The sequence below is a fragment of the Kalmanozyma brasiliensis genome (assembly GCF_000497045.1).
Source record: "Kalmanozyma brasiliensis GHG001 unplaced genomic scaffold PSEUBRA_SCAF1, whole genome shotgun sequence".
In the NCBI taxonomy this organism is placed as follows: Eukaryota; Fungi; Basidiomycota; class Ustilaginomycetes; order Ustilaginales; genus Kalmanozyma; species Kalmanozyma brasiliensis.
In genome coordinates, this window is record NW_015961948.1 from 588,384 (window position 1) to 605,535 (window position 17,152).

The window sequence follows — 17,152 nt, forward strand, 5'->3', positions numbered from 1 at the left end:
AGCAAATCGCAATCTTGATTCTTCACTCATATCCACGCTCATCGGGCATCTTCTGATCTGCTCTCTGCGTCGCCTCTTCCGACCTTTCTGTGCACGACATTACTTGCTGAACTTCCGATTCTCCGTACGCAACATCGCTCCAGGCGCTTTCCACCTTGGGATCGATCTGCACACAGCTATCTGACTTTGCAAGCTTTCTTCTCGGACAACATTGACCCACATTGAGCAGGAAGAGCATGAGCATTGAATTCAATAACCGAGCAAGGCGCGCCGCAAGCGCTTGGTATCGGCGCGCCTCTGGTTGCGAAAGGCGGGCATTTGGGACCAGCCTTCGTCGGTTGCTGCCACTGGATTTGGCGTCACTCCACCTGGATCTGATGGGTCGGGAACGGTGGTGCTCTCGTCCTCGCCCCTGACCCTCAGCTCGTCCGGAAGGAGTGCGAGCAATGCGTTCTGATACGCCGTGTCAGACGGATAGCCCAGATCGCCCGTCTTGTTTTGCCCTTGCTCCTCGCCGTCGCCTGGCCCATCCACAGGGGCTCTGCTCGTCCACTTGTCGGCGTCTGTCGATGGCACCGTCGGATCGAGTCGTGGCAGACCGCTCGAACCCACCGCTGGGCCAAGCCGGCCCGCCCACGCCGCAGCCACAACGCGCGACTGAACATGCGTAAACGGCATGGGCACGATTCGAATCGGCGCGCCGAGCACGCAGAGCGATGGATCGGGCGCGTAGAAGAGAGACCAGTCGTCGAGGTTCGTTAGGAAGGGGGCGGTGCGCGATGGGGGCGTGTAGATCTCGGATTCGTCCGACCAGTGGGAGTTGGCCTGCGGAGTGGTGGGGTTGACTGCGAACCCCTCGGCTGGTGTAGATGGCGGAAAGGGGATGAGTGGGTGCGTATCAAACGGCGCAACATCCTGCGACAGGTAGGGAAAATCGTAACTGAACCCGGTAGCGAACACGACCACGTCCACATCCGCCCTCCTTTCTCCGCCTTGAAACACCACCGCACCCTCCTCATCGACCTTCTCGATCCGCGGCACGACCTGTATCCTCCTCGTCCAGTCCGGACTGCCTTCTTCACGAGGATCGTAGTCCAGCGGAGGAGGCTTATCTATATGCTCGTATGAATGAAGCACCTTTCCCCCAGCCTCTGCCCGGCTCTTTCGTTCGAGGTATTCTTGTGAGGCAGCGGATCCTTCGGGGAGCGTGCGCAGGACGTACCCGCTTAGCTCTCTCGCAATGTCACTGCCCGAAGACGAGTTGCCCACCACCAGCACGGTCTTCCCTTCGAAGGCGAGCGGGGAGCGATACCATGCGCTGTGTAGAACCGTCCCTTTGAACTTGGGCAAACCCGGTATGCGTGGGATGGAGGGCGTGTTGCATCGCCCACTGGCGAGCACCACATGATCGTACACCTCCTCGTGCTTCGCTCCTGTAGAAAGGTCGATTGATGAAACGGTCCATTCGCTTCCCCACCCGATCTTCCCCTCGACTGCACGGTGGGCTGTTCGACGGACACACGTGACACTCGTCCCCAAGCGCACCTGCACCCCTTCCACCGCTTGCTGCGCGAACCTCTCGATGTACCCCTCCACCGTCGCCCTATCGGGAAACAGACTCGTATCCTCGCCGTATGGAAAGGATCTGAACCCCATCACGTCACACGGGAGGTTGGTTCGCAGTCCATCGTACATGGCACCCGGCGGACAAAACGTTCCTGCTTCATCACCGTCCTTGCGCGAACCGGACCACAGTGCGTGGGGCCGACCTGTGGAGTCAAAACGGATGATGCAGGGGCCTGGAGTGGGGTCGTAGCACCAGATTCCGCCGTGTGTGGGGCGCCTCTCGAACAGCGTTACTGAAAAGGTGGGGTGGTGGAACTGCGAGGCGGCGGAAAGACCCGCTGGGCCGCCGCCGACGATCGCTACTCGCCGTCGCGGTGCAGCGGCAGTGCTAGCCATTTTGAGCAGGCGAGAGAGCGAGCGGGTCTGCATGCAACGACAGGCAAGTGGTGGTGCAAAGGGGAAGAAGGTAGGAGCGTTGAAGCGAATCACGTCAGATTGCGTCTGCTTTGCCGAAAGAAGGGTCCGATGGCTCAACGGCAAACAAAAATCGCGCGTGGAGAAGTCCGTGATTGAATTTGACCAAACCCTCTCATGCTCTCCTTTGGCGTCAGACGCACTGCTCACACACAGCACGAGAGGTCGATACAATGAACATAGATGAGCTTGAAATCTCTCGAGATTGCTATTGCTTGATCGTACACTTTTTAAGGCTCTCTCACGTCCGCCTAGTTGAAAACCACCGTCTTGGCCCCGTTCAAGAGCACCCTCCTCTCTGCAGTCCACTTGACGGCTCTCGCGAGCACCCTCGCTTCGACATCCGATCCCGCCTGCACGAGGTCCGCTGGTGTCATGGCATGGTCCACCCTCTCGACGGCCTGTTCGATGATGGGCCCCTCGTCCAGATCCGCAGTAACGAAATGCGCTGTAGCACCGATGAGCTTGACACCGCGCTCAAACGCCTGGTGATAAGGCTTAGCGCCCTTGAAGCTGGGCAGGAACGAGTGGTGAATGTTGATGATCCTTCCACTAAACAAGCTGCACAGCTGCGGCGACAGGATCTGCATGTAGCGCGCAAGGACGATCATGTCGATGTCGTACTCCTTGGCGAGCTTGACCATCTCTGCCTCCTGCCACTGCTTGGTCTTGCCCTCGGCGGCGTTGATGGGCAGGTGGTAGAAGGGGATGCCGTTGGCTTTGGCGAGCGGCTCGTAGTCGGCGTGGTTCGAGATGATCAATGGCACCGTGATAGGGAGCGTGTTGTTGCTCAGCCTGAAAAGCAGGTCGTTCAAGCAGTGACCGATCTTGGACACCATGATGAGCGTGCGAGGCTTTTCCTCGGCGCCAAAGATCTTGACGGATACATCAGCCTCTTTGGCAAACTCGTCGTCGAATTCGCGCTTGACCTGGGCGAGGAAGGCGGTGCGCTGCTGGGCGTAGTTGGCGTCGGAAGGGTTGGGGTGGGCACCAGAGGCAGGGAGAGGCTCAGAGGCGTGAACGCGCATGAAGAAGGTGCCCGTAGTGGGGTCACCAAATTGAGCAGAGTCCATGATGTTCATGTTGCGGCGCGCGAGGAAGCCAGAGATACGGTGGACAATGCCCGGTCCATCGGGACCGGAGAGCGTGAGGATGATCGAGGGCGGGGGTGATGCCGAGGCGGACTGCTTGAGTCGGATGGACGGTGCGATCGACTGCGCAGCTGTGGAAGCTGCAGGAGCAGCCTGAGGAGTGGTCATCTTTTCGAGATCGGCGAGCGAGCGAAGGCCGCGAGTTGCGATGAGAGTTTTGGTTGAAGCGCGAAGAGCTTGTCGGTAGCCGGTGCTGGAAAGACGAAGGCTGGTGCGTGTGGTGGAAGCGATGGCAGATGAAGCAAGCTTCGAGCCAACGAGGGTGAACATCGATCGCGAAGACAAGGCTGAGTTGGAGGGGTGATGGTCAGAAAGCAAGAGTTGTGATTAAAGCGAAAGGTTCATCTCGAGAACAGCTGCTAAGCGAGACAGCAACTTGGACTAACACTTGACGTTCTTCTCAGCCGGGCAATTTTTCCAACGACAGCAGCCCAACAGCGAAATCAAAATCTTGGCCCTGCATGATGCGTCAATCTGTCAATCAACCTCAGCCAATCGCCATTGTTTCGGAGCAACCCGAGTCACACTCTCACGCTTTCGGATCGCTTCGGCTAATTCTCCGAAAGCAAGTTCCCACGCTTCAATCGGAAGCATTCCCACGCTTTGCTCAGATTCACCTTTAGGCGTTCCTGCACGGCCGACTTTCGGTCAAAAAGGAGCTGCAGCAGAGCGCCAAAATTGACCGTTGCGGTATTCGACTGTGCTTAGTCATGATTCAAAATCAAGGCTTGTGTTGCTCCACATCTTTGCAGCACGAGCCTCAACCAACACTTTCCACTTATCTTTCCACCATCTGCAACCCGCATATCGCCAACCTCGAGGCGAGCCTGAGGCTCATCAACCCTCTGTCACCCCAAGAGGATACTGATCATCCCCGCTGCACCGCAAAGCAGCACGTCATACTCATAGCCCGCCCGTCTCGTCCTCACAACGCCCTACCGTCGCCAAGATGAAGCGCAAAGTCCTCCTCATGGGCCAATCGGGCTGCGGCAAGACCTCGATGCGATCCCTCATCTTCTCCTCCTACCGTGCTGCCGACACCCGTCGACTCGGCTCAACACTTGACGTCGAGCACTCGCACGTACGCTTCCTTGGCAACCTCGTCCTCAATCTGTGGGACTGCGGCGGTCAGCAGTCCTACATGGACTCGTACCTCGAAAAGCAGCGCTCCCAAGTGTTTTCCACCGTCGGCGTTCTCATCTACGTCTTTGACCTTGTCGGTGCGGAAGGAGGCGAAGAGGGCCAGACCGAGTGGGAGCGCGATCTGCGGTACTACAAAGACTGCGTCAGCGCGTTGTATCAGTACTCGCCCGATGCCCGTGTGTTCTGTCTGCTGCACAAGATGGATTTGGTGGACAAGAGCAGGCGTGCATCGGTGTATAGTCAGCGAGTCAAAGAGCTGAGGCGGAAGAGTAGGGAAGTGGCCCATGCGGCGGGGGGAGGGAAGGAAGGGTTCAGAGTGCACTGCTTCGCAACGAGTATCTGGGACGAAAGCTTGTATAGGGCGTGGAGTCGGATTGTCCAGACGCAGATCCCGAGCTTGGGCGTGCTGGAGAGGCATCTGCAGCTACTGGCAGATACGTGCTGTGCGGGGGAAGTGGTGGTGTTCGAACGAACCACGTTTCTGGTCATAGCCAAGGCGGCAGGTAGCACGTCGACTGCGGGGGCGCTCAGCTCTTCGTTCGAAAGATCCACCCTCACCTCCCCCTCGGGTGGCTTCACGTACGACGAAGAGGAAGAGGGAATGGAAGGCTTCCGCGATGCTCAAGGTCGGCAAACCTCCACAGCAGGCCTCGGCTCAGGCTTCGGTTCAGGCTTCGCAACCCACCACGACACCCCAGCTTCCACCACAAAACCATCCGGGCTCGACCCGGAACGCTTCGAAAAGGTCTCGGAGCTTATCAAGAACTTCAAGCTCTCGTGTCAGAAGTTGCCCGCTAAGTCGAGCCAGTGCGAGTTCCAAGCGGTGGAGCTCAAGGCGAGCAACTTCTCAGCGTATATCGACAGTCTCACCAGCAACACGTACATCATGATCCTCGTCACGGATCCGGCGGTTCAGATGGCCAGTGTCAAGCTCAACGTTCAGTTGGCGAGGGATCATTTTGAACGTTTGCAGGCGATCAATCTTAGGTCATAGCAGGCTCACCCGTTTCGTAATACCCAGGCATTGTCACAGAGTCATTATCAGAGTGTGCTACTGAAGGTTACTTGCGATTGTGCATGAGAGGTAGATGCGAAAGGAAGCGAGAAGACTGCCGTCAGTCACGTTTGAGAATCTGTACGTTGGCCGGCTGAGCGGAGGAACTGTTGGCGGAAGCGGCGGCTGACTTGTCCTTATACTTCGCTCCTCCGCCTTTGCGTCGCGGCGGCTTTGGTTTGGCCTTGGCAGCCCCGTCAGTTGCTGCGCCAGCCGGCTTATTGACAGCGTCTGCCTTGGCCTCGGTCTTCTTGTTTGTAGAGCCCTTCGGCGGCGGCTTGACTGTCTGGGCCTGCGCACTGTGCTCTGCGCTGGCCTGAGCGGAGACATCGGCGGGTGCCTTCTTTCCCTTCTTGGGTTTGGGCTTCTCCTTCTTGACCGAGCCATCTTTCGCGTTGTCCTCTGCTTTGGCGCCATCCGCGGACCCAGCTTTCGCCTTCTCCTTGCCTTTGTCCTTCTTGCTCTTCTTCTTGCCCTTGCCCTCCGAGCCAGCCGCAGTAGAGATGACAGCAGCAGGCCCGCTTGCAGACCCACCTTTCGCAGCCCCAGCTTTGGCAGCAGCCTTCTCCTGCTTCTTGGCCTTCTTGATAGCAGCAGCTGACTCCTTCTTAGCCAACTTGATTGCCCTCAGATGCTGCAACAGCGGTGTCGCTTTGCCCGCCGCATTTCTCGCCTCCCTCTCCTTCTCCTTTCCCTTCGGATCATGCAGCGACGCAAGCAGATCCCCTTCGGACCGTTTGACATCGTCACTCGCCTCGTTGAGCCGTTCGACGAACGAAAGGTAGTCGGCGTCCTTCTCGATGGTGCCCTGCTTCGGGTCTGGTCGGGCCCTGCGACCGCGCTGACCACTGGCGGAGGGAGGGAGGACAACTTTCTGGTACGGCGCAAATTCAACGATCGCGACCGACTCTTTGCCCTTACTGTCGCGGAAGATGTGGCCGTCGAAGGCTTTGTGGAACTGGACGAGCGATTGGGGGTCGAGGAAGCGCACGTAGGCGCGCGCGTGCTTGTTGGTCTTGTTGGCGTCCGTCTTGAGCTTGCCTGCGACGTATTGTTTGAAGTCGACCGTTGGTGTGAGGGCGGACGATGTCGATGCGGTGGCCACGGTGTTCGCGGCCTGGGCTTCGCTTTGAGACGCCTCCGGGTTGGTCTGAGCCGGTGCCGGGGCAGCAGGTGCTTTGCAGTCGGCGACATCACGGACCCAAGGTGACACAGCTTTCCAGAACACCTCTTCGGGCAGATTCGGCGGCAGTCGACGGATCACCACTTTGCTTTTGAACTGGGTCGGTCCAGCATTTCCCTGACGACTCGGCTGCGACTTGGGTGCCTCCTTCTTCGGCTGTTTCTTGGGTTGCTTCGCCGCGCCTTGAGGTCCTAAAGCGGACGCCTTGGATGCTTCAGCCACGCTGGCTGAGTCCACGTCCTTGTCCTCCACGAACGTGACATTCTGCGCCTTTCGAGCTCGATTCTGAGCAGCTCGGTCTTTGTTCTGCTGGGCCTTGGAGCGGTTGTCAGTTGCCTTGTGCTGCTGCGCTGCCTTGTTGGTCTGCTGAGCTTTGACCTTTGAGGCCTGGCCTTCAGAAGCGGCCGCAGCGGGCGCTGAAGGACCCGCGTCTGGCTGCGACATCTTTGTACTGGCAGCAGCCCCGCCCTGAGCGATGAGGAAGACGATGATGAAGGTGAATGCGAAAGGCAAAGCTGATAAGGGTAGTGATCTGTTGACTTTGCAGCGCGTTCAGGGTCCAAGCTTCTTCCGCTGCCTCGCTCTTTCGCTGCGACTGCGCTTTGTGATTTTAGAGAGATGTGGAGCGAAGTTGACTTCATTTCTCTTTCTATCGTCACATCATCTCGGTACCGCTCGCCATCCTCCTCCTTCGTCGCTGCACCGAGCGACTGCAATACATGCGACAAGTGCGAGAGGCCCAGTTCCCGTCATAATGCCGCCAAGACGATCGAGAGCAGCTCAGAAAGCGGCGGAAGATGCGACGGTAGCAGAGCAGGCCGAGGCTTCAACGTCGACCGCGCCTGCTGCCGCCGACCCAGTCGCCGAAACTCCCGCCGAGCCGACACCAGCACCTGCTGCGCCTGCGAAACCGAAAGCGAAGTCACGAGCTGCACGTCATCAGCCGCTAGTCGTCGAGCAGCCGCCCACACAACCCTCGCCTCCATCCGCGCCTTCACCCGTTGCTGAGCCCGAGCCAGAAGCAGCGTCCGAGCAAGTCGCCTCTTCATCCAAACCAACGATGGAAGACCGGCAAGCGCGGCTCTCTGCGCTGCGCGCCAAGATGGCCGCCTCGACGCGTGCTAACCGCAAAGATATCCTCTCGGAACAGTCTCGCTCCCGCGCCATCGCTGCTGACCTCAAGAACCCTTCCGCCTCGCGCAAGATTCAGAAGGCTGAGAAGGTGCTGGAAGAGCGCGACCTCCGGGAGAGCGGGGAGGACGTGGAGCGTCACCGCAACATGCATTATTCGCTCGAGGACAGCGAGCGATGGGATGCCAAGCTGGAGGAGAAGGAGAGGCGGAAGGACCAGGGTGGCGTGGCTGACTTTGGCGACGCGGCAGAGCGCGCGTATCAGAGACAGGTGCGGATGCTCCGGCCGAACGTGGCCGGATACAAGAAGCAGCAGACCGAGGCGGAGGCGATCAAGGCGAGCAGCCCCGCCAGCACGGTGCTCATCAAGGGCAAAGGCAGGGCAACGGCACAAGAGGTGGTGCTCGACGACTTCCACTACGGAGCCCACAAGCCGTCCGATGATGCCATCGATCGAGTCGTCAGCCACCTCAACCAGGAGAAGCAGATGATCAAGAACAGGAGCAGAAGGAGACAGGACGACCCAGACGCCGAAGTCAACTACATCAACGACGGCAACAAGCACTTTAACAAGAAGCTCAAGCGGTTCTATGACAAGCAGACGCAGGAGATCCGGGAGAATCTCGAGAGAGGAACCGCGCTCTGATCGCAGAGCGTCGGCCTCGAGCGTTTATGAGTCACATTGCCGTCACATCAATGAACGTGCAATCACAACGCAGCGTCCGACCGCGTATCAGCATGATTCGATCTGGTGTGAAGGGTTGCTTTTGTATTGCTTGCGAGATGAGATAAAAGAGGGGAACAATGAATTTGGTGTACATGCTAGAAAGAGATTGAGGGGAATGATGCTATGCAAACGATGCTCGGCCTCCTGGCGTCCATGCTTTGGCAGCGTGGACCCATCGATGACCGTCATCCTGGGACTGAGTCGCTCAGCAGCGCGCATTGGGCCTCGAGTTGAGGTTCCTCGTGATCCAGCCGTATTGAAGACCCTTCTGGTAGTCCCAGTCGGCCGCCTGCTCGGTCTTCCAGGTCCACATGATCCAGCCAGATGCACGCTCGTACACCGAGATCTGAGTCTCGAACAGACGCTTCAGCGAAGCCTTGTAGTTGGTCGAAAAGTTGGAGCCGTCGCCCGTCTTCCTGCTGCAGCTGCCGACGTAATAACTTCCAGGAAAGCTGCCATCGTATCGCGCGCCGACGAACCTGCCGTTGAGGTACTTGGCACAGTCGGTGGGGGCAGTGGACCACTCTCCGACGATGGTCCACAGGTTCCTGTTGGAAGCGGCGAGGCCGCCTGCTTGGCTGCAGAAGGTGTTGAGACGGTCGTTATGGTTTCTGGCCACTTCTGCAGGCGAGAAGACCTGATAGATGTGCGTGTCGAGCAGGATCTGTTGGTACTGCGGGGGCTGATACTGTCCGTTCCAATACGACGTACCCAGAAAGGCGTCGTGGATCATGACGGCAGCGTTGTAGAAGCTTGCGCGGGACGCCTGGATGCCTCTGGTGTAGTACGACTTGGTGTAGTCCATGATGTTGCCGCCCACGAAGCCGGCGGGCTCGTTGAGGAGCTCGATCGAGGTGACGGTACCACCGTACTTGGCATAGCGGCGGGCGATCTGGGCGATGACACCGACGGCGCGGTTGGCGTTGTTCTGGTCGTTGGGCCAGTTGACAGCACCCTTGCGACCGGAGTTGTCGAAGCCGTTCTGCGATCCAGGAGCGCCGTGCAGATCGATGATGACCTTGAGACCGTATTTTCGCGACCACTGGATAGCACGCTCGAGATAGTCGGCTTGGTTGGCGCGCACGTAAGGCTCGCCGGCAGAGGTGTCGAAAGCCCAATAGCCGATTGGGATGCGGACATGGTTGAGACCAGCGCCTGCGATCTGAGCAAAATCGGACTCGGTGTAGAAAGAGGCCCAGTGCGCCTGAAGTCGACCGTAGGCGTTGCTGGCATACTGGCCGAAGGTGTACTCATCGATGACACGACCGTCGCCTGTGTTGTCAAAGAGACTTGGGGTGATCCATGGCTCAGCCACGAGCCATCCTCCGATGTTGACACCGCGAACCTGGTATAGTGAAAAGGGCAGCGGAGGTCAGCAAAAACGCCACTTGGTGTACGTAGCCATCTTTTCGCGCCTAGTGCGTTGAACAGAAGCTCACCTTTTGAGATCCATAGGCAAAGCCGGGGTTCTGCCGGGACTCAAGAACGATACGAGCATCGTTGAGCAGCTCGCCGCGCTCGTTGAGGAGAGAGTCTTGAAGTTTGCCGGAAGGATCGGCGCGAATGACGGGACGGGTATCGTTGCCGGCGGGAACAAAACCTTCGAGACGAGTGGGAGCTGCGACGGCCTGCTGCGACACGAGGACGAGCGCTGACGCCAGCGTGGAAAGAAGACTGATCTTGAGCATCATTTTGAGGTCAAGCAAATGTCGTTAAGGAGGTTGTGAGGTTGTGACTCGGGAAGAGGGGGTCCGACCTTGACGCTAGCCAGGCGTGATGTGACTATATGCAAAAAGTCGTTCGGTGACCAAGAAGGAGAGATGGGACGCCTGCGTCGAGAGGATGATGATTCGTGGCGTAGTCCGAGGCTAGCCAAGAGGTAAGGAAGATACGATCCGATGACGGTGGGGAAAGGGTCGGCTTATATAGATGAAAGGTCTGCCGGCAAACCTTGTGGGTGGACAATACGAAGAAGGAAGAGGGTGGGAGGAGAGAAGAAGGCAGGAGAAGGAAGAAGAGGGTAAGTGAACGATGAGTAACGACCAGAGAGGAAGCTCAAGCTTGGACCCCTCTCTCCCTCGCCCCTGATGGCAGTCTGCCTTGAGTGTTTGCCGTAGAAGCTGAGTGGGGTCAGTCAGTCGTGGGAAAGAGTGAATGATGTCCGACAAGCGCCATCGGCTGTTCTCGCAGGGCTCGCTTGATCAAGGCGCAGCAGCCGAGTTGCCCCATTCAGCTGTTGATCTGACGTTGCTTCTCGCATCGCAAGGCAACGCAGCCGAACTTGTCGGCAGACCCGAGATGTGACAGATCAGAGTGCGGGTCGAGCTGCATGAGAATTAATTGTTGATATGACTGATTCCGCAGTAGTGGAGCAGCCTTCCAAAAGTGCGAAATTGGTCACCTGCCCTGCAATCATCGGACAAAGCCGATAAAGTTGACGTGCTGACGGCATATGCAATGTTGCATTTCGCGCAGTCCCGTGCAGTCCCGTGCAGCGAGCTCGTCCCGTTCAAACAGCGGAAGTCGAGACGGGAGCCAAGCTTGCGCAGCTCGCTAAGAGCATTTTTGCGTTAAGAGCCGAAGAGAGACCCTGGGGAAAAGGGGCAAAGGCCCTTCACGCTCAGCCCACCGCCATATCCCCAACCGGGATCTCATGCGCTGCCAAGACCCTCTTCTTGCAGGAAGGGATGCTGCGGCGAGGTCCCAGCTCGCCGTTCCGCCCTCGCTTTAAGGTCACGGTAAAGCGACCACACTGGCGTACTCACACTAGCACATTTGCCATCGCTAGGCGAGTCAAGCCGTTAAGTCGACATGGTTGCCTTCCAGGCGATGAAGACGAGGAGGAGCTACTCACGGCAAGACTGTCTTTGCGAGACTTTTCGGTGCCATCAGCAAGGTGGCTTGACACAAGCGCGGGAGAAGCAAGGTCGCCTGAAGATCCTTGCACGGCGTAATGAAGTCAAAGCGTTGCCGGTCAAAATGGTCCGAGTTTCAGGCCTGGAACAGGGTCCCATGTCTCAGTTTCAAGGCCAAGCTTAAGCTGTGTCTGAGGCTATTTTTTTGGTTTTTCCGCCGCCAACCTTGGACCGTTCATCTCCGCTTATTTGGTGAGTGGAACTCAGCTCCGTTGACAGCCACTATAATTAATTTGACCGCGAAGATTTCCCCTCGCGCGGGCATAACTTAGCCTGCCATTCAACGCCTACGCCCAATCCTTTCGCTTATCGGTCCTTGCGTCATGCGGGCATCAGAGGCCATAAGGGTTCAACGCCGACCTCGCTTGTACATCGCATCAGAAGCGACCTTCGAACGTGCGGGTGGGGTCACCTGCAAGGGATGGTCTCATCTCGGCCTCAATGGAGCCTGACCGCGTGGTCCGGAGAGCTGGCTGAGAGCAAGCTGAGCGCAACTTGTTGCCAAAAGCGATTCGTCGAAGCGAGGCCTATTTGGGATGAGAGATTAATCGGTCCGATACCAGCCTCTGAGCAGGAGTACGCGCTCCGGTGTCATATCCGTGTTTAGCACAGCAACGCAAAGAGGTCACGATAGCGACTTTCAGCGGCAAGCCCTTTTTGATCCACGTCTGAACTCACAGCAAGGGCGAGACGAAAATATGACAGAGCTGCAATCGGTCCTGACCGGCAGCTCGTCAGCCTGGTATCGTCCGTCGTTCAAGTCAGAATGCTATGGTAGATTTCACCCTGCAGTAGGAGCAAGGTGATAAGCATGCTGGACTGGCAAGCGTCGGATAGACGCGCGCTCGACACAAGTCGATATATCTCATCCACAGAACGTTGAGGTAACTTACCTTATACGTAATCACGTTCAGCAAACGTCTTTGTAACTCGCTACAGCCAGGCAAACACCGTGGTTGCTACCAGCCTCCTTGTTCGTCCATATTCACAATCGACTCGCTCAGGTAGATCGAGCTACCAACGATCTCGAACGTCTCATTGCCGATACCTTGAACTCTAGTCTAGCATTCTCAATTTCGTGGATTGTTAGACTGTAGGCATTCCGCCTACCTTTTCTGTGCTGCTTATCTGCTGCTGACAAATTGCTGCGCAGCACGCATCAGAAGCCTGCACCCTTGAGTTTATTCGAGCTGCGACTGCGCTTTTCTGAGAGCAACACTTTGGCAGTTCTTCTTCCACAACCACCCACTTCCATCCCTTTGATCAGGGACGTGGCAGCTTGACTCTTCTCCTCCATCAAGCCCAGCGCCCATTCTCCAGCAGCGACGTTTCAACAGCATCAGTACGTCCATACTTAGCCGTTGTCGACCTCTGGCTCAAGGCATCCCAGCCCTTGCTCAAGGGTCAGCGCACCGCCGCTCTCATGCTGTGAAAAAGGCCCCTCTCAAGCTGTCGTCTTGACAAGCCCTCTATCAAACATGTCGCAGCACTACGGCTTCGAGCACTTCGATGGTGCGTCCAACTACGGGGCTTCGAGCTCGGAATACTCCAGCATCGACAGCAGCTCTCGCCCTTACAGTCAGACCAACGGCCAAAAGCGCACGCAGCCCAGCACCGCCTCTCGTCGTCACGACCTCGACCTCGATTTGGACCTTGAAGCCATCAGCGATCTTCATCTGACTGAGAAGGACTTGGACCCTTCACGGTCTCGCGCTCATGCTCATCAAGGTCCTTCATCCTCAAACTACGACAACGCTGTTCACCCGCATCTCACCCACGGTGATTTTCACAACGGCTCGGCCACCCTTTCTGACATCGAAGCAAATGCAGATTTGGCTCTTCAGCAGAGCCTACCTGAGCATGCCTGTGCGTACTGCGGCATCCACAACTCTTCGTGCGTAGTCAAGTGTCTCATCTGCAACAAGTGGTTCTGCAACTCGCGCGGATCCACTTCGGGCTCGCACATCGTCAACCATCTCGTCCGCGCCAAACACAAGGAGGTTTGCCTTCACTCCGAGTCGCCCCTCGGTGAGACCACACCCGAATGCTACAACTGCGGGGCTAAGAATGTCTTCCTTCTCGGCTTCATCCCAGCAAAGAGCGAGACTGTGGTGGTCTTGCTGTGCCGCCAGCCCTGCGCAGCCATGTCCAACTCGAAAGACATCATCTGGGATACTAGCCAATGGTCGCCTCTTATCGAGGATCGCTGCTTTCTCACCTGGCTCGTCAAAGTGCCCTCGGAGCACGAGCAGCTTCGTGCACGACCAATCACTCTGCAGCAGATCAACCGTTTGGAAGAGCTATGGAAGGATAATGCCAATGCTAGCCTCGAGGATCTTGATAAACCAGGCGTCGAGGAGGAGCCCAATAGCGTACTGCTTCGCTACGAGGATGCATACCAGTACCAGAACATCTTTGGCCCCTTGGTCAAGATGGAGGCCGACTACGACCGCAAGCTCAAGGAGTCGCAAACCCAGCAGGATCTCGTCGTGCGTTGGGACCAGGGTCTCAATCAGAAGAAGATCGCCTGGATGATGCTTCCCAAACTCGAAAGCGGTGAGGTCCGATTGGCAGTCGGAGACGAGCTCAAGCTCCGCTACCGAGGCGAGATGGCAGCCCCTTGGGAGGGCGTCGGTCACGTCATCAAGATCCCCAACAATGTCTCGGACGAGGTCGCATTGGAGCTCAAGAGAGCTGACGGCGTGCCCGACCACTGCACGCACAATTTCTTCGCCGATTTTGTCTGGAAGGCCACGTCGTTCGACAGGATGCAGAGCGCCATGAAGACCTTCGCTGTCGAGGAGCAGAGTCTCAGTGGATACATCTACCACAAGCTGCTCGGCCACGAGATCGATAACGCGACGCTCCGAACCACCATGCCCAAGCGCTTCAGTGCTCCCGGCCTGCCCGAGCTCAATCACAGTCAGGTCAATGCGGTCAAGAGCGTGCTGCAGAAACCGCTCAGCCTCATCCAGGGTCCTCCTGGTACGGGCAAGACAGTAACCTCCGCTACCATCGTCTATCAGCTTAGCAAGATGAACCCAGGTCCAGTCCTAGTCTGCGCCCCCTCCAATGTCGCCGTCGATCAGCTCTGCGAGAAGATTCACATGACGGGCCTCAAAGTGGTGCGTCTCACAGCCAAGAGCCGAGAAGCGCTTGATAGCCCCATCAGCTTCTTGACGCTCCACGAGCAGGTCGCCAACAACGACACTAACATTGAGCTGCAAAAGCTGATTCAGCTCAAGAACGAGCAAGGAGAGCTCAGCAGCAGCGACGAGCGCAAGTACAAGGCACTCACCCGGGCTTGCGAGAAGGAGATTCTCAGCACCGCCGATGTCATTTGCTGCACCTGCGTTGGCTGCGGTGATCCTCGCTTGGCCAAGATCAAATTCCGAACCGTGCTGGTCGACGAAGCGACGCAAGCAGCCGAACCAGAATGCATGATCCCCCTCGTGATGGGCTGCAAGCAGGTGGTCTTTGTTGGTGATCACCTCCAGCTCGGCCCAGTCATCATGAACAAGAAGGTGGCGCGCGCCGGCGCGAGTCAGAGTCTGTTCGAGCGCCTCATCATGCTCGGTAATCGGCCCATTCGACTTCAAGTGCAGTACCGCATGCACCCTTGCCTCTCGGAATTCCCTTCCAACATGTTCTATGAAGGCACTCTGCAGAACGGAGTTACCGCGCCCGAAAGGTTGCGCAAAGACGTTGACTTTCCGTGGCCCGTGCCGTCCCTGCCCATGCTTTTCTTCCAGAACTTGGGCCAGGAGGAGATCTCAAGCAGCGGCACGTCGTTCTTGAATCGCACAGAAGCATCCAACGTCGAGAAGATCGTGACGCGCTTCTTCAAGGCCGGCGTCAAGCCATCGCAGATCGGTATTGTGACTCCCTACGAAGGTCAGAGGAGCTACATTGTCAACCACATGCAGCTGCACGGCGTGCTCAAGAAGGAGCTCTACAAAGATGTCGAAGTGGCCAGCGTCGACGCTTTCCAGGGTCGAGAGAAGGACTACATCATCCTGAGTTGCGTGCGTAGCAACGAGCACCAGGGCATCGGATTCCTGAGCGATCCGCGGCGACTCAACGTGGCGCTCACTCGAGCTCGCTATGGCCTGGTGATCCTCGGCAATCCCAAGGTGCTCAACAAGCATCCTCTGTGGCACTACCTGCTCGCTCACTACAAGGAGAAGGGATGCCTTGTCGAAGGTGTTCTGTCCAACTTGCAGCCTAGCATGATGCAGTTTCCTAAGCCGCGCCGACCGTTGCAGAGGCCCGGAGATCTCATGGCCCGTCATCGACACGACTTGGCTGGCGACGATGCGTATGGCGCTTCTCGTCGGGGGCCATCTTCCGGCACGGGTCCGAAAGGCCACTCGAACGAGCATGGCTTCTTTCGCACGCACGACCCCATGTCGTACATCCCTAGCGACGCTCAGAGCGTCACGAGCTTGGGTACGCAGGCGACATACCCCTCTACCCATCTCTCGGTAGGCGGACAGCATGGACCGTATGCGAGCAGCATCGTGAGTCAGGACGTCGATACCGAGAGCCTGGCCGGCAGCATTGCACCGCCAGCAAGCATCACATACAGCCAGAGCGATCGCCTTCATCGTCGACTCAGTCTGAGCAGCATGAGCGGCGCTTCAGACATGACGAGCCTAGACAACTACAAGGGTGACGGAAGTTACGCTGGCGGGCACGACGATGACGCGGGTTCGACGTTTTCGGCTGCCATTTCGCAATCGTCGTTCACCACGTTTTGAAGGAGGACTACGACGATCTCCTCTTAGCATACTCGAATGCTGAAGTCGAGCGTTTTCCGGCACAATCCACCGAGTGCGGAGCGTCAATTGGCCTCAGCTTTGGCGTCAGCGGCTCGAGGGACAGGTACATCACAACGGGGATCGGCCATGGAGCAATGCAGCTGCCTTTGCTGCTCGTTGCGCTTGTAGCGCAGGTCGATAACGCAAGAGGCCGTCACGAAGGGTTCCTTGCCGACAGGAAGCATCCCTGCACACGGCACTGCATGCCACGGACCGCTGACCACGCTGCGCACTGCCCCATTTCGATGGCTTCTCCCTCTCCCAACGAAGAACCATAGAGTCCATTCACCGGTGCTTTTGATACTAGACTAGATTCGGCAGTTCTTATTGTTGCTGAAACAATGAAGCAAATCGAGCCTGACAATGATGGAGGAACGTGATTGTGTCTCATTGTGACAGCTGCTTTAGGAGACTGGGCTCCATCTCCAGATCTGCGTCTTTGGGCGAGGTTTGACCGGTTGGTGGCTGGCCTACTAGATCTCTTGGTCCGAGAGACCCGACCAAGCCTTCAGTTTTCACACTCAGCCCGCAGCTGCCCAGCCTGCACGAGGATTGGCCAGCCGTGCATAACCGCCTGGTCGGGAAGGGAAAAGCTTCTTGAAACCGAGAAAAAGTCTCGCCAACTGGCACCTCAACAGTTGTGTTTCAGACTCCGATTGAGACAAAAGGGCTGCAAACACTTTTTTTCCCCGGACGGCTCGCGCGGCACCAGCAGAGCTCGACTGTTCTTGATCCGGTGTGGTTGCATGTCTCGCCTGAGACCGTTTCTCGGTCAGCTCGGCAGTGTATCGATTTGATCGCGATGGACATGGATAGACACCGACACACGGAAACGCGGTCTGCCGCCCCCACTTCATTCATACTGATAGGCTGCAGGAGCCTCGCGTTCGGACCAGATGGCGGCCGTTCCTTGCTCACGTTCGCGGGTTTACCCTCAGAGACCTCGGCGCGGAACCACCAGCTTTGCTTAGAGCGTGCAGAGCGGTGT

General features: G+C 57.5%; 7 protein-coding genes across 7 annotated transcripts; 3 read left to right on the top strand and 4 right to left on the bottom strand.

Moving 5' to 3' along the window:
• Positions 1-249: 249 nt before the first annotated feature.
• Positions 250-1,962, bottom strand: PSEUBRA_000247 (Flavin monooxygenase-like protein; the record flags this gene model as incomplete). Its single annotated transcript, XM_059464344.1, has 1 exon — positions 250-1,962. One exon carries the CDS (start codon positions 1,960-1,962, stop codon positions 250-252), a length of 1,713 nt encoding a protein of 570 aa, XP_059321042.1.
• A 329-nt stretch (positions 1,963-2,291) lies between these two features.
• PSEUBRA_000248 (Formyl transferase, N-terminal) lies at positions 2,292-3,461 on the bottom strand (the record flags this gene model as incomplete). Its single annotated transcript, XM_016435896.2, has 1 exon — positions 2,292-3,461. The coding sequence occupies one exon, from the start codon at positions 3,459-3,461 to the stop codon at positions 2,292-2,294; it is 1,170 nt and encodes a 389-aa protein (XP_016294844.2).
• Positions 3,462-4,140: 679 nt separating this feature from the next.
• On the top strand, positions 4,141-5,328 carry PSEUBRA_000249 (Gtr1/RagA G protein; the record flags this gene model as incomplete). The annotated part of the gene is made up of 1 exon (XM_016435869.1): positions 4,141-5,328. The coding sequence occupies one exon, from the start codon at positions 4,141-4,143 to the stop codon at positions 5,326-5,328; it is 1,188 nt and encodes a 395-aa protein (XP_016294845.1).
• Positions 5,329-5,449: 121 nt separating this feature from the next.
• Positions 5,450-7,015, bottom strand: PSEUBRA_000250 (Regulator of nonsense-mediated decay, UPF3; the record flags this gene model as incomplete). The annotated part of the gene is made up of 1 exon (XM_016435879.1): positions 5,450-7,015. One exon carries the CDS (start codon positions 7,013-7,015, stop codon positions 5,450-5,452), a length of 1,566 nt encoding a protein of 521 aa, XP_016294846.1.
• A 310-nt stretch (positions 7,016-7,325) lies between these two features.
• Positions 7,326-8,348, top strand: PSEUBRA_000251 (mRNA splicing factor SYF2; the record flags this gene model as incomplete). The annotated part of the gene is made up of 1 exon (XM_016435875.2): positions 7,326-8,348. The coding sequence occupies one exon, from the start codon at positions 7,326-7,328 to the stop codon at positions 8,346-8,348; it is 1,023 nt and encodes a 340-aa protein (XP_016294847.2).
• A 286-nt stretch (positions 8,349-8,634) lies between these two features.
• PSEUBRA_000252 (Glycoside hydrolase, family 5) lies at positions 8,635-10,120 on the bottom strand (the record flags this gene model as incomplete). The annotated part of the gene is made up of 2 exons (XM_016435884.1): positions 8,635-9,774; positions 9,869-10,120. 2 exons carry the CDS (start codon positions 10,118-10,120, stop codon positions 8,635-8,637), a joined length of 1,392 nt encoding a protein of 463 aa, XP_016294848.1.
• Positions 10,121-12,822: 2,702 nt separating this feature from the next.
• On the top strand, positions 12,823-16,104 carry PSEUBRA_000253 (RNA helicase UPF1, UPF2-interacting domain protein; the record flags this gene model as incomplete). Its single annotated transcript, XM_016435867.1, has 1 exon — positions 12,823-16,104. One exon carries the CDS (start codon positions 12,823-12,825, stop codon positions 16,102-16,104), a length of 3,282 nt encoding a protein of 1,093 aa, XP_016294849.1.
• Positions 16,105-17,152: the final 1,048 nt, after the last annotated feature.